At 44.0% G+C, this 12914-nt stretch overlaps 2 protein-coding genes across 4 annotated transcripts in view; one reads left to right on the top strand and one right to left on the bottom strand.

The window, feature by feature from the left end:
- The window catches only part of LOC115575366 (protein NDRG1-B-like), a 16370-nt gene extending 12272 nt beyond the window's left edge, over window positions 1–4098 (top strand). For both annotated transcript variants that reach the window (XM_030407388.1, XM_030407389.1), the window contains 5 exons: window positions 86–137; window positions 819–866; window positions 1328–1363; window positions 1709–1760; window positions 2545–4098. In XM_030407388.1, the coding sequence (XP_030263248.1) occupies window positions 86–137; window positions 819–866; window positions 1328–1363; window positions 1709–1760; window positions 2545–2804 (448 nt within the window). In that variant the 3' untranslated portion in view covers window positions 2805–4098. The remainder of the gene's footprint in view (window positions 1–85; window positions 138–818; window positions 867–1327; window positions 1364–1708; window positions 1761–2544) is intronic.
- LOC115575369 (WNT1-inducible-signaling pathway protein 1) lies at window positions 3704–11805 on the bottom strand. 2 transcript variants are annotated; one of them, XM_030407393.1, is made up of 5 exons: window positions 11281–11805; window positions 8206–8494; window positions 6603–6857; window positions 4958–5151; window positions 3704–4860 (listed from the first exon to the last, which is right to left on the bottom strand). In XM_030407393.1, exons 1-5 carry the CDS (start codon window positions 11329–11331, stop codon window positions 4561–4563), a joined length of 1089 nt encoding a protein of 362 aa, XP_030263253.1. In that variant the 5' UTR covers window positions 11332–11805; the 3' UTR covers window positions 3704–4560. The 2 variants fall into 2 exon arrangements, with proteins under 2 accessions (XP_030263253.1, XP_030263254.1); XM_030407394.1 differs by lacking the exon at window positions 11281–11805 and adding an exon at window positions 11023–11252.
- Window positions 11806–12914: the final 1109 nt, after the last annotated feature.

The raw sequence follows: 12914 nt of genomic DNA, 5'->3' as shown, positions 1-12914 counted from the left end.
TCACCTGCCCAATATCTTATTTTTGATCACAGCTTTATAGGAAGAATATCACTGATTTGTAACTGAACATATTTCCTTTATCCAGGTGCCCGTCTCTGCTGGTGGTTGGCGACAGCTCTCCTGCTGTGGAGGCTGTGGTGAGTTGATGGCCTGACCACTGATTTTAACCCAGCTAAATTGTGCTGGGCATTTTTTCTGTTCACTTCAGTGACTGTCTAAAAGGGCACTATGTTATTATGAAGAAATTCAAATTTTAATATTGACCATGTTAATGAGGTAATAACACTCAACTAAGAAATATGTATCTTTCCATAAGTGAATGAACCAGCTGTTCTCAGACGAAAATAAGGTCCCAGAACACTGTTTGAGGCTAGACAGGTGGCAGGGTCCGCCACATATATACAAAGTAAAACAGTATGAAACAGTGTTGTCCTTTAAGGTCAGGTTGTGAACTGACCTTAAAAATGACACATTGTGGTGCGCAGGTGGTCGAGTGGTAGAGCGCATGCCACATACGCAGCCGACCCCGGTTCGATTCTGGACAGGGGGGCATTTGTTGCATGTCCAAAAAAACAATGACACATTGTACCTTTAAAACTCTGAGGGACAACAGTTTCATTATGACTGGAACACATTTGGGAACCAAAATGAGGTTTAAATCTGTTTAGAATGAAATGTTGAAGGTTGCTGCTCTCAGCTCAGGGAAGCCAAACAGCATTAATCAAATTACTCCAACTTAATTATTAGCAAAAGCATTATTTTATAGCCTATAGCAATATGACCACTGCTTTACTCAACAGATCAATTTGTACCTACAGGTTGAGTGCAACACCAAGCTGGACCCAACAAAGACTACCCTGCTCAAGGTAAAGGCCAGCTTCTCCTCTCTCCCTCCACCTCCTCTCTCATATCCTCGTTGGGATTATAATAGCCTCGATGGAAACCCATCTGCTGATAAGATTCCACTGGCTCAGCATTTACCTGGTGACACATTAACCAGGTGTTAGGGCAGCTGAATGCGTCCTCAGAGGCGACGTGCGTACACACGGCTCCTCTGAGGATGCAATCTGCTGCAGTTGACCTCTTTTTGTTGGCCTATGGCAACCTTTTATGATCCACAACTGAACCCAAATGGCTGTTGGAGCTAAAATGGGTGCCATTTATCGGGGTTAACTGTTCAGGCTAGCAGGGACAAGGTGTTCGGTGTGTTCCAGCGGGACATGTATAGTGTAATGAGGGGTAATGGTGTGTGTCTGCTGCTGAATGTACAAGCGGCAAACATGCTAAATGCTAATGGCCTCTTTTGTGTTTTCCCTCCTCTCTCCAGATGGCCGACTGTGGAGGCATGCCCCAGGTTGACCAGGTGTGTACGTCTGTGTTTGTGTGACAGAAACAGAGACGTGGTTCATGTTGTCGAGCAGGCTGCTCAGGGCTGGATAATCGGGCGCAGAGGGTCAGGTGGATGGGTGGATGATATAAGAAGGTTACACATAAGAGCATTAGCAAGTGGCAGACATGAACCACAGTTGTCAGGTTGTAATCCTCCACCCTGCGCTGCACCTGCTGCTAGCAGCTGTCATATCTCAGACCCTGAGCAGCGAGCTGCTGGATGAGGGAGAGATTGAGTCTGTTACTGTGTTGTAAGCAAGTGTAGTAACTAATGACAGGAGGACTAATTATCCCACTCCTTGTGTTTTCTTCTCTGCAGCCCGGCAAACTGACAGAAGCATTCAAGTACTTCATTCAGGGCATGGGATACAGTAAGTATTCAAGAAATGCGATGATTATTTGTCACTTGGGTGAAGGTAAATCTTCCACTACCATCGACTGTCACATGCAGGGCAGCACCCTGCCAGAGAGCTTTCTGCCACCTTGTGGTGGGATGACCATCTTTTTCCTCAAAGTCCCAAGTCACCTTTTGCTGCCCCCATGCAGTTATATTTCTATCCCATTTAATAATAATAATAATAATAATGATTGTGATAATAGCTTGCATTTAAAGAGCTTATTTCAGGTGATCTAATGTTTTACTCATATGGATTGAACCTTTACATTTATGTTATTTGAGCAACAAAAATTGACCTCTGAATTTGTACTTTGTAGAACACTTTGAGTGGCCAAATACATGCCAAGCTATAGAACCCTTAACGGTGCTATAAAGAACTAGTTGTTGTTAGAGTGCCAGTAACAATGTTGTGGTATTACCGCTTGAATGAATATTTAGAACTGTATTTAAAAGAAAAATTATATTATAAGTGAAAATTATTGTAATGTTGTGGTTGGTGGAGCTGAAATTACACCTTTAATTTACTGTATAACAAAACATGATCTTTTCTTTTCTCATAAGTTTTTAATATCAAGCTCTAAGTTGTGTGTGTAATGGAGTAAAAAGTACAATATTTACCTGTTGAATGGTGTGGAAAAGACATACAGAGTAACATTAAATACTCACAGTATAGTACAATTAACATATTTGAATAAGCGGCAGGATAATCTTCATTGATTTACTAAATCCTCCTCCTCCTCCTCCTCCTCTCCCCTCAGTGCCCTCTGCCAGCATGACCCGCCTGGTTCGCTCCCGCACCGCCTCCGGCTCCAGCGTCACCTCCTTCGACGGCAACCGCTCGCGTTCCCACACCAGCGAGGGGAACCGCTCCCGCTCGCACACCAACGAGGGCAGCCGCAGCCGCAGCCACACGGCCGACAACCAGCGCGGCCGCTCCCACACAGGAGGTTCCATGGACGGCACGGCCAACAGCAACGTGGACCAAGCCGCGCCCAAGTCCACCGAAGTGTCGTGCTAAGTGAACCTCTGCTCTCCAGATGCCCGAAATGTCTCAAGGTCCCTTCGCTTGTGCTGCGCTGCCTCTAACTGACACACAGACACACATTCTTACGCACATACACATCGAGATGTGTAGGAGACAAAGATAGCATACCTGGAATTGTAAAAACGCACAACGGACTCTCGTTTGCAGACTGTTCAGTGCAGCCGAGAAGCCCAGATTTGAAATTCTGATGTGTTTTGAGTGAGAGGTCAGCCTGTTCTGTCACTCTGAGCTCATCGGTCAGGTGAGGTCAGGGGCATCGCAGCACCTCGGGGCACCGGAGCAGAGAATGTCGGAGAAAGCTGTGGCCACGAGTACACCAGCTTGTACATGTATCTCTCATAATCTCTCATACATATAAAAAAAAAATGTTTTAATTTCCATCTCTGCATTCCCTCATCCTGTTTTTATCCATTTTTACCATATTGACACAGCTTTCTCAAATATACCTGACTGTAAATGACTGTTGTCTGTTCTCACTTGTAATTTTTTGATCATTTATTCTTTATTTTCCATGTTTGAAGTGTTGTCGTTTGTACGTAGAAGCAGATTTGTGGGTGTAGAGAGAGAACGGGAGGCACTTGGAGAAACCAAACTGGCAGTTTGCCTCACAAACCGCCACACAACTTTGAAAATTAAGGGACAGACTTCAAGTATATCATGTATGTACAGCAAGTACGGTGGTTTCATCTTGCCATTGTCCATTATCCTTGAGTTTTCTCAAAACATCCTCTGTCATTTGAGCAATTATACGTCCGGTCGCTGATGAACTTTAAATCTTGTCAGGAATTAAATGGTCATGTTTAGTACTCTTCCAACGAGACTGTATGCTTTGTCATTAATCAAAACAAAGTCTGAAACACAAATTCAAAAGCTTGTACTTCATATGCTTTATTAATGGATCATGGCTTCAGACAAAAATGTTTTTTCTTCTTTTTTACACTGATTTCTATGCAATCAAGCACAATGGAACAAAGACATGTCATGGAATTGTTCACTTTTAAGACGTGATGCTCCTGTGTGGTTGTGGATTTTTGGCTGAGTGATGTGATAGGTCCACATGTTAACATGAGGATAGCCATAGAACTGACCTGACACCTTCTACTCCCGTATTTTACTTGCTCTACAGCAACATTTCGCTTTGTAGAATACATACACAGCTTTGTAAAGATGCGATGCACAACCGTCTTATGCTGTAGAAAAGCATTAAAATGACATAACATAACGTTTGTATTTATTTAAAAAATGACAATAAAAAACTTGTAACTGATCTTTTCTGATCCTGTCCTTTTTGGTTGTATACAGCTTTGTCTTTGGCATCTCAGTACATTTATCAGATTGCAAGTTTCATGGAATATACAGGAAAATATATTCAGTTAAGCTTTATAATCTAAGCTGACTTATGAGTTTAAAGACAGACAAGGTTTGACCGTTCTTGAATGCAACTCAAGAACATCGCATGTGTTATTACAAATGCAAAAAGCCACATAAATAAATTAAGCCTTCAATACTTCACACAGTCGCTGGATGAAATGCAGGTCCTCAAATATTCCTTGAAGGCACATTCATCCATTCTGGAGACACATATACATTTCATATTTACAGATTTTTCCAATAGGAAAAAAGGCCATAGGAAAACTTGTACATAATCATACACGTTACAAACACAGAACCTTGAATAAGAAAAAGAAGTCAGAAGAAAGACTGAGGCTGAGAACGTGACGGCCACCTGTTAGTTCATGACTTCTGGGTAGCCGTAGTAACTCTCCAGTTCTGAGAAGATGTCGTTGGGGTTTTTGCAGCTGAGGTTGCAGAAGCAGGCCTGCACCCACATCATCTTCCAGGTGAACCCCGTCCCATTAGGACACTCAAACTCCACGTCGATGGTTTTGGACTTGTAGGGGATGCAGCAGCGCTCGTCGGTGCACACGCCGCAGTATTTGGGCCTGTACGGCTTCGTGCTGGTGCAGCCGGAGATGGTGAGGTTTGAGGGCTGGTCTTCTCTGTAGATGTTCAGACATTTCTTTCCCGGCTGATGGAGGAGGAGAGTAGAATGAGATCAAGCCTGGGAACCTTTTTTTCAAAATCCACTTTTTATCATATAGCTGCTGAAGGGACAGAAGTGTTACCTTGATATGTTTGGTGATGTCGACCTCACAGGGCCGCAGGTTGCAAAGGCGAGACTCTTTGACCAGCTCGCACTGCTCATTGGCATTAGAGATCCTCAGGGACAGGCCGCGGCCACAGGTCTTTGAGCAGGGGCTCCATGAGGTAGTCTGGGTAATGCAGTTCTTGTGCCAGCTCCTGGTCTCAGCTGGGGCAACTGGATGGACAAAGGGAAGTGAGGTATAGAGATCACGTCTACAAACTGCAACAGATGTCACATTTAAAAGGGCACTATGTAGTTTCGGAGAATATATTAATATGTTCATATTTGCAATATTAGTGAGGTAAATATACAAACTCAGAAGCTGTTCTCAGAGGACAATAAGGTCCCCAGAACACTGTTTGTTAATATGTGGCGGACCCTGCCACCTCTCTAGATTCAAAGTAAACATAATGAAATTGTCTTTCAAGGTCATTTTGTATGTTAAGGCTAAAAAATTCATTTGATACACGTTGATATATCTTGGATCCTTTTAACAATATTTACACAGCAATACGTAAGAATTTAGTTGAAAACAACAACAACAGAATGTGAAGAAATAATAGCGTGGAACTACTCTTACGTATGACACCTTTATGAAAAGACATACAAAAAAAAAGAACAAATGCATTAAATTATGTGGAAGCTGTCACCATGAACGCCTTGAGAACAGATGAAAAGGTTTTGAGGAACATGTACTGAAAGGGGTACGCTTCATTATTAACATCACCACTAGATGCCACCAAATCCTACACAATGGTCCTTTAAATTGGGTTTGTAATGCAGCAATCTGGATCTGATTAGAGGACAAAGAGGTCTTCTTTCACATTCGCACTGCTGCCCTAAATGACTGGAAGTGAAAAAAACTGGATGTGACCCAAAAGCAATTTCAAACCCAGCTGCTGCTGTGTTACTTCTACAAATGTGATCGTATCCATCCGAACCACGTTTTCCGTCTTTCTTTGTTTTAAAGGTGAAATGCGTAAGAATTGGCCACCTGCTGAGGTAATCATCGAAACAAGCAGATGGCAGCACATTACCAGAGTAACTGCTGATTGCTTCTCACTTTAGCTGGTGTTAGCTGTTAGCTCAGTTAGCTGTGAGAGTGATTAGCATGTTTACTTCATACTTTTGTTATCGAAAACATCCCTTAAACCATATGAAACCAATGTGCCACAGTGGACTTTTTTCAGTCGTAGCATTCCCTGGCTTCTTACAACCTTTTTTAATATGTACAATACATTCAACTGCACATACCAAGTTCAGAGAGCTGCATCCACTCATGAACAAAATTAGCTACATCCCTCGTCTCCCAGGAGTCGTCTAAAAAGCTTTCTGAACCTACAAATTAGCTACATAATTAAGTTTAAAAAAGCAATGGCAGAAAAAAATGAAGAGTCCCTGAAAGACTAGTAATTACAAAAATAACCCCTCATTTATTCGCAAACATTCCCGGTTTGAGTGTCCTCCTACAACACTTGAAACGTTCTCAGACTCAACGGCAGAATGCATCTCAGTGAGCTGGGAGGAGATCTGGGTGTCCGACTGGGATTTGTACAAAGAAGCGATTGCAATAGAAAATACTTGGTCCTGCTAGTTAGATGTACTGTACATCCAAGGTGTCTTACCCTCTACTGCGTGTCGCAGTGCCGTCTTGCGCCCTCTTTTGGGTTCATCACAGATCCACTTCTCACAGCACTCTCCCCGGACTTTGACCCTGCGTGGGGTCTGGCACCACACCCGCGGAGGCTGGGACTCCGTGCACAGCGCTACACAGCCAATGGCGCCGTTCACGCACACACACTGGTATTTACAGCTGGGCTTGAAGCTCTGCCCGTTGCGGTAGATCACACCGTCGTACTCACAGCCTGTTCCCACCATATCTGGCAGAGAGGAATGACAAGCAGTAAGATGTTATAGAGACGTGCAAGAAAAACTGACAAAACCTGGAAGCTGTATTCATATATTTGAATGTATTATCCAAATGAATGTAAAGGAAAATGTTCTAAGAGGTAAAATATGAGTTATGGTTGAATAACTTTGTGCATATGTATGCGAATGGACTCCACCCATGTCAGTTTGGTGAGCAGGATTACACAGTACACATTGCACTTGGGCGGAGGATGGTCTCCGCCTACAAGAGACACCATCAACCTGGTGTGGGTCCAGGAATCTTTCTCTGATGTTGAGTAATGGGCCATTACTCAACATCTTTGTTAATTTCTCAGGGAATTATTAATGGGTCATGATGAAAAACAATCAGGCCTGTTTAGGTGGCTGATATCAATGAGTAAGTACATTTTTTTTTGGCCTTTAAGGCTTTATTGGCAGCACAGCTGAAGAGGGTGACAGGAAACAGAGTGAGAGAGAGAGGGAGTGACACGCAGCAAAGACACCCAGGCCGGCAGTCGAACCCAGGTCTGCTGCAGAGCCTCAGCACATCGGACACCCGCTCTACCAACTGAGCTAAACGGCGCCCCAAAGTGAGTACATTTTTAATGCAGATACAAGGGACTGCTGGGCCTTGGTGGAGGTGTGCATTCTACAGAGTGCCATGCTAGTTTATATATCCTTTCTTTCCCTTGCTGCCGAACCAAATTTCAGTTACATGCAATGACAACAAAGCATCTAAATCTTAAACATCAGCGTCAGACAGACCTTTGAAACATGCATCAAGTGTCACAATAACAAAGATGTACATAAGTGATAAAACATAAAACACAAAAAATAAAAACAAACCTGATCTATTGAGTTATCACGTTAAATGCATTTAATAACAGTTACATTATCACAACTTGATGCACAAACTCTGCCTCCTTCGTTGCAACTATATGTTAATGTATTCCATGGTTGTTCCATATATGGTGTGTAATCACCCTTGTGACATGCTGCTGCTGTCATCATATGTCGGTGCCGACACCCCTCACGCAACTACAAGCTACTGAAATAACAAAGAAATCACAGATCGGTGTGAGACTGCATGCTGCTGCCGGTGGCTTCAAGCAGACCACATTTACATGCATCAGCATTCTGTTCAAGTGACACCTGTGTTGTCACCACGACAACTGGTGTTGATATGACAGCAAACACCTGCTCTACTCAAACACAACCTGGCCATCTGCATCCTGTACAGACATCGGACCTGAAACCCCACATCAGAAAATACATACAGAAACGTTTCCTGCTGTGTGAGAACTGTTTGTTTTGTCGGTTTGGGTGAGTGACACTTACATGCACACACTCCTTTTTCGTACCTAGGCTTGTCCGAGCTGTAGTCACAGTACAGTCCCTTGTGGTAGTCGCAGGTGTCTGCCTCGTTGCACACCTCGCCCACCTGGCGGGCGCAGGTCTTGCAGCAGTCACAGCCGTCCATCAGGAGGCTCACACCTGGCGGACATTTCGGGGTGACCGCGGGACACTCGCAGGGCCACTTGCAGTACTGGGTCCGGTTGTAGAGGTCCGCAGCTGGGGATGTGACGGCTGTGGCAGGCGGCATGGCAGTGGAATTCTGGGAGTAGGCCTGGAGGGGAGGGAGTGGACAAATGAAGCCTAAAAGACAACTTTTCAAAACAACTTTCTTTAAGGTGACATTTTAATCCTCAATGTCAGGTTTATTTTGGATTCCTCCTAAAATAGGTTTACATGCTTTAATGTCTTCTCATGCTGTCCGGTGCTCTGCCTGAAACACTCTGTTTTAGCTCCTGTTTCATTACATTGAAAATACAATACTTCAATATAAACTCCAGTAACTATTCTCCATGTTTGTGCAAAATCAAAATGCCATCTTTTATTACATGAAAGGTATCTGACCCCCTGTGGCGAGGAAATACATCCATCTGTCACTGGTAAAGTTTCTGATGAAACACATGGCAGGCTGTAAACGCCCGGTCACGCGGTGCAATAAATCAAATAAGACTATAAAAATGAATGCAACACGCAGTGGGGATAATCTCATTATATCAGTCACAACATCTAATCTTGTATGTGCGGTACACCCTGGAAGTGATCCATCAGCATATTAATAACTGAGCTGAACAGCTACAAAAATCCTGCCTATGAAACTTAATCACCATCTCCCCCCTCAATGTGCTCTGACTCTTACAAGCTGCTCCGTGAAGCCAAGATCACTCAGTAAAGAGCTCTGCAGCTCTTAAAAGCAGATGTTCCCACTGAAACGGGCCACATGAGCCGCATTAACAGCCCAGCACTCGGAGGTTAGTGTTGGACGCTGAACCTACGGGTCTCACCAGAGGAAACTTTCTGACAACAAATATCACTATCTAGGGCCCAAATTCAACGCTGCTTGTTTTGAGAACACAGTGTGCTCAGAACGAGCACATGCTTAAGGACGCATGCTTAATCATTTTATGCAAGCTGCACCCGGTGTCACATCCCTGAGCTTGTTCTTGGCACTTCAGTGGAATTACGGTCATATTAATAACTGCTGTGCACGGTGCTGAAAGCTAATGCAGATAAATGAGCTCTAATCACGGCTGCGCCACAAAGCCATTCCTCAGAAGAGTTAATTTAGCTCACAGCTAATTTAGGGGAAGAGAAGAAGAAGAAGAAAAAAAAACAGCTAAAAAAAGAGAAAAACTGTTATCTAACACAGTTATCATCCTGAAATCATTCATCTTTGCTGACTATCAATTCGATGTCATGTTTCAATGATTGCCAGGTTAATTAAAACGGTGTGTTCTCTGCTGTGAGGAGTGACAAGGAAGGATGTCCCTGCTGGTTTGGTCTTCTTCTCCTGTCAGAGTCTGGTCACATGAGGATCAGATGACCTCTGATCTGTGCACAGGCTCGGACTAAGTCAGGGAAGTGGGAAAACATTTGAAAAAGGAACTTGCTTTTTCAAAAATGCCAAGGCGGAAAAGGACGAGCTGTCTCTCATCATCTCATCATTTTTCTCATCAGTTTCTCTCAGATTTTCACCTCACAGCGTCGAGATGTTTAGGAGGGGAACGTGGCTTTAAACAGTCATGTTCATTATTGCAAAGCAGTAATGAAAGTAAGAAGAATGTAATCAATTGCATGACTAGGTGACATTATATTTTATCTACATTCTGACATTTATAACAGTGATTACTTTTTCTTAATAAGGCTTAATGGCCTAAAACTCACTGTTTTATTAATCTACACAAGCATCCTATGTGCAAAAGCTGATCCAAACTTAGAGATAGATAACAGGCGGGAAAAAACCCGTTGATAGAGCCATTAAAGGAGCTGTTTGCTATTTAACCACGAGGTGGCACTAAAGTACATGAAAACGAAGGAAAGGGAAGCTGCAGTGAGGCAGCTGCCAGCATCTCATCTGCAAGTTTAACCCCGGGAAGAATGAAAAATGACTCAGCTCCAGTGAAATCAGACACATTTAGAGGGAATAATGGGCTTAAGGTCAGTCACGTTGACCCTTTCCAATGACAGGACAACTTTCCATAGTTAGTCAGCAGGGAAATATCTTTCGGGGGCCACGTCTACAGATATGAGTAATGATGGAAACCTTGTAATAGGAGGAACGGTGTGCCGTCAGGAGGAAAAGAGCTGATGAAAATGAGTCAATGCTGCTTCTCATCGTTAAGCATCAGTCCCTGAAGGAGTAGAGTCAACTTTCTTTTATGTCATTACAAGAATGTATGTCACCACCAAGAGAAACCAAATTCCTCAGAAAAACTAGCTATAAAACCACTCTATAGACACTATACCACAAGCTGGGGAAATAAAATAAAAACAGAATATTAAAGACACAACACTAGAAGGCTATATATATATATCTATTTCTGACATTAAAAATGACATCAAAAGTAAATTGTTCATAAATATTCCTACAGAATGAATTATTGTGAAAATGTGCTACTTTGGCTCTGAGCTGGTACATAAATGTAGTGAAGAGTGGAAATAGTTGTGTAAGGTGACAGTGCCTACTGTACTCAGAACTTAAATATAGTACTTTAGTAAATATACGTAGTTCCATTCCATCACTGCTCTTTAGCACAAACAGTCTTATACACACAAATCTAATGTGGGCTGAAGGAAAAGTCCTACCAACAGCAGCCAGCACTTTCTACGATGTGAATCTGACATCTTCGGTACTTCTATCGATTAGCGGTATCACCGAATGTGATGTGATGTTGTTTTAATGGAGAATGAATCCAGTCGGCTGACTGCAGCCGCCCTGTGAGTCCCTACAGGAACTTCCTCCTCGCCTCTCACGGCTCCCACCATGAGAAGAAACAGTGTCTGTGTTAAACGAGCGTCATCTGATCAGAATCATGAGCTCGCTGCTCCTGCGGCTCGGCCCACCTGTTGAATCCCGGCTGCTGCTGTTAGAATCCACACCAGGAGCCAACTCATCACTGGTGCCGAACTGCAAATGCATTGAATCCAGAAAGAGTCCGCTGTCTACAGGCTCCACGCGCCGCTCTCCGCAGGTGAGCTACATCCTCGTCCCGTCGCTGTCATCCTGCTGTCTGTGCGGCCGGACCGGGACCGACAGCCTGATAAAGAGTCGGGCTGACGTAAGGTCTGAAAGGACGAGCCCCGCATACTTCTGACAGCCAGAGGCCGTTTTTTTCCTTCTTCCCTCTCCCTCCGCTCCACTTTCACCCGATCCTCCTCCTCCTCAGAGCAGAGCGCTGCAGCCCGGTGGTTAGGGCGTGTCGGGCCCGCCACAGGCCCCGTTGACTGTCGCGCCACTGCGGCTTCGTTTCAGATCAAAGGACGCACTTCAACGTGCGCGAGGGAACTGTCATTGGCTGCTTGAATCAGTAATCGCTGCTTTTCCTTGTCAGTGTAACAAACTACAGTGTGAAGTTCCCTCTGCTGTCTGAGTGCAGCGCCAGTAACGAGCCCTGGAATGTAATTAAGTACAATTACATAATTACAAGTACAGTACTTCAGTTCAGATGTGAGGTTCAGAGCTTTTCCATTATCTTCTTACTATCTTACACTTCAAATCAGAAGGAAATACTGCAATTCTACATTTATCTGTTACTTTGCAGACTGCAGTTACAAAGTACAAACATAGAATGGACTTATCAGACACTTCATGTTTTGTACAGAAAGGATATTTAACTAGCCAACAGTATGTTAGATAGAGGCGCTGGCTCTTTATACAGTATATGTTAGTATCACTTTCACGGGTCATTTCTCTGCATTATGAATTATTTTACTTCGATACCTTATAGTGTGACGGTTTCTACTTATACACGCTGTAACCCTAACCCTAACCCACACACTAGTGTTCTTATACAGGGCAGCAAACCTCCATTTTGCCCGTCCTTTTGGCGGCTAGGTCCGCGGTTTTAGACAGAGGGCGGGCTGTGAACAGTGACAACAAATTGTCTTCAAAATAAGAGCTTTACATTACACCTCAGGGGAGTTCAGAATTGGGTTCTTGGCGGATGGCTTTTAATTTGAAAGTAGCGACCGTTCCTTCCTTGCCGCTACAACAACAAGCTAACACAACCAAACAGCTACAGAGACCGAGGAGACGCTAGCATCTCCTGGATCTCAGCGGCTGTCCAGCTGTTCATCTTAATGTCCGCGGATGAAGTGATGGACTGACTGCTGTGATCAGCTGTTTCCTGGTTTTAAAACTCCCCGGCTGTGGGTCGCACAACCGTGCAGGTCATCGACACCTCCGCCCACCTCACGCAGAGGCCGGCACATTGACGCCTCTGATTTAGATGGCAGGCGAGGCGGAAATAAGTGTACCCTCCGAGGCGGGAAATCAGTGGACCAAAACAGACCCCCAATTTGCCGCCCTCTGTCTAAAACTGCGGACCGAGCCGCCAAAAGGACGGGCAGATTGCCCTGAATAAAAACGGCTACTGTTTGTCCGCTGTTACAAAGTCAAACAAACTTATTTCCATTTTCCTCAGTGTTGCAAATTCCAACAACAGAGAAAAGTGGGACATTATTGATTAGTTTAGTCT

Source organism: Sparus aurata, chromosome 23 (assembly GCF_900880675.1).
Source record: "Sparus aurata chromosome 23, fSpaAur1.1, whole genome shotgun sequence".
Classification (NCBI taxonomy): Eukaryota; Metazoa; Chordata; class Actinopteri; order Spariformes; family Sparidae; genus Sparus; species Sparus aurata.
Note: the sequence above shows the minus strand (reverse complement) of the source record. Positions and strands in the feature narration are given on the sequence as shown.

Bases quoted from the DNA above. Each gene is read 5' to 3' on its own strand.
- LOC115575369 (XM_030407393.1), bottom strand. From the start codon at position 11,331: ATGAGTTGGCTCCTGGTGTGGATTCTAACAGCAGCAGCCGGGATTCAA. The intron at 6,858-8,205 runs GTAAGTGTCACT...CCTCTCTGCCAG, and splicing joins CGAAAAAGGAGTGTGTGCAT to ATATGGTGGGAACAGGCTGT. The intron at 5,152-6,602 runs GTAAGACACCTT...TTGTCCATCCAG, and splicing joins ACTGCGACACGCAGTAGAGG to TTGCCCCAGCTGAGACCAGG.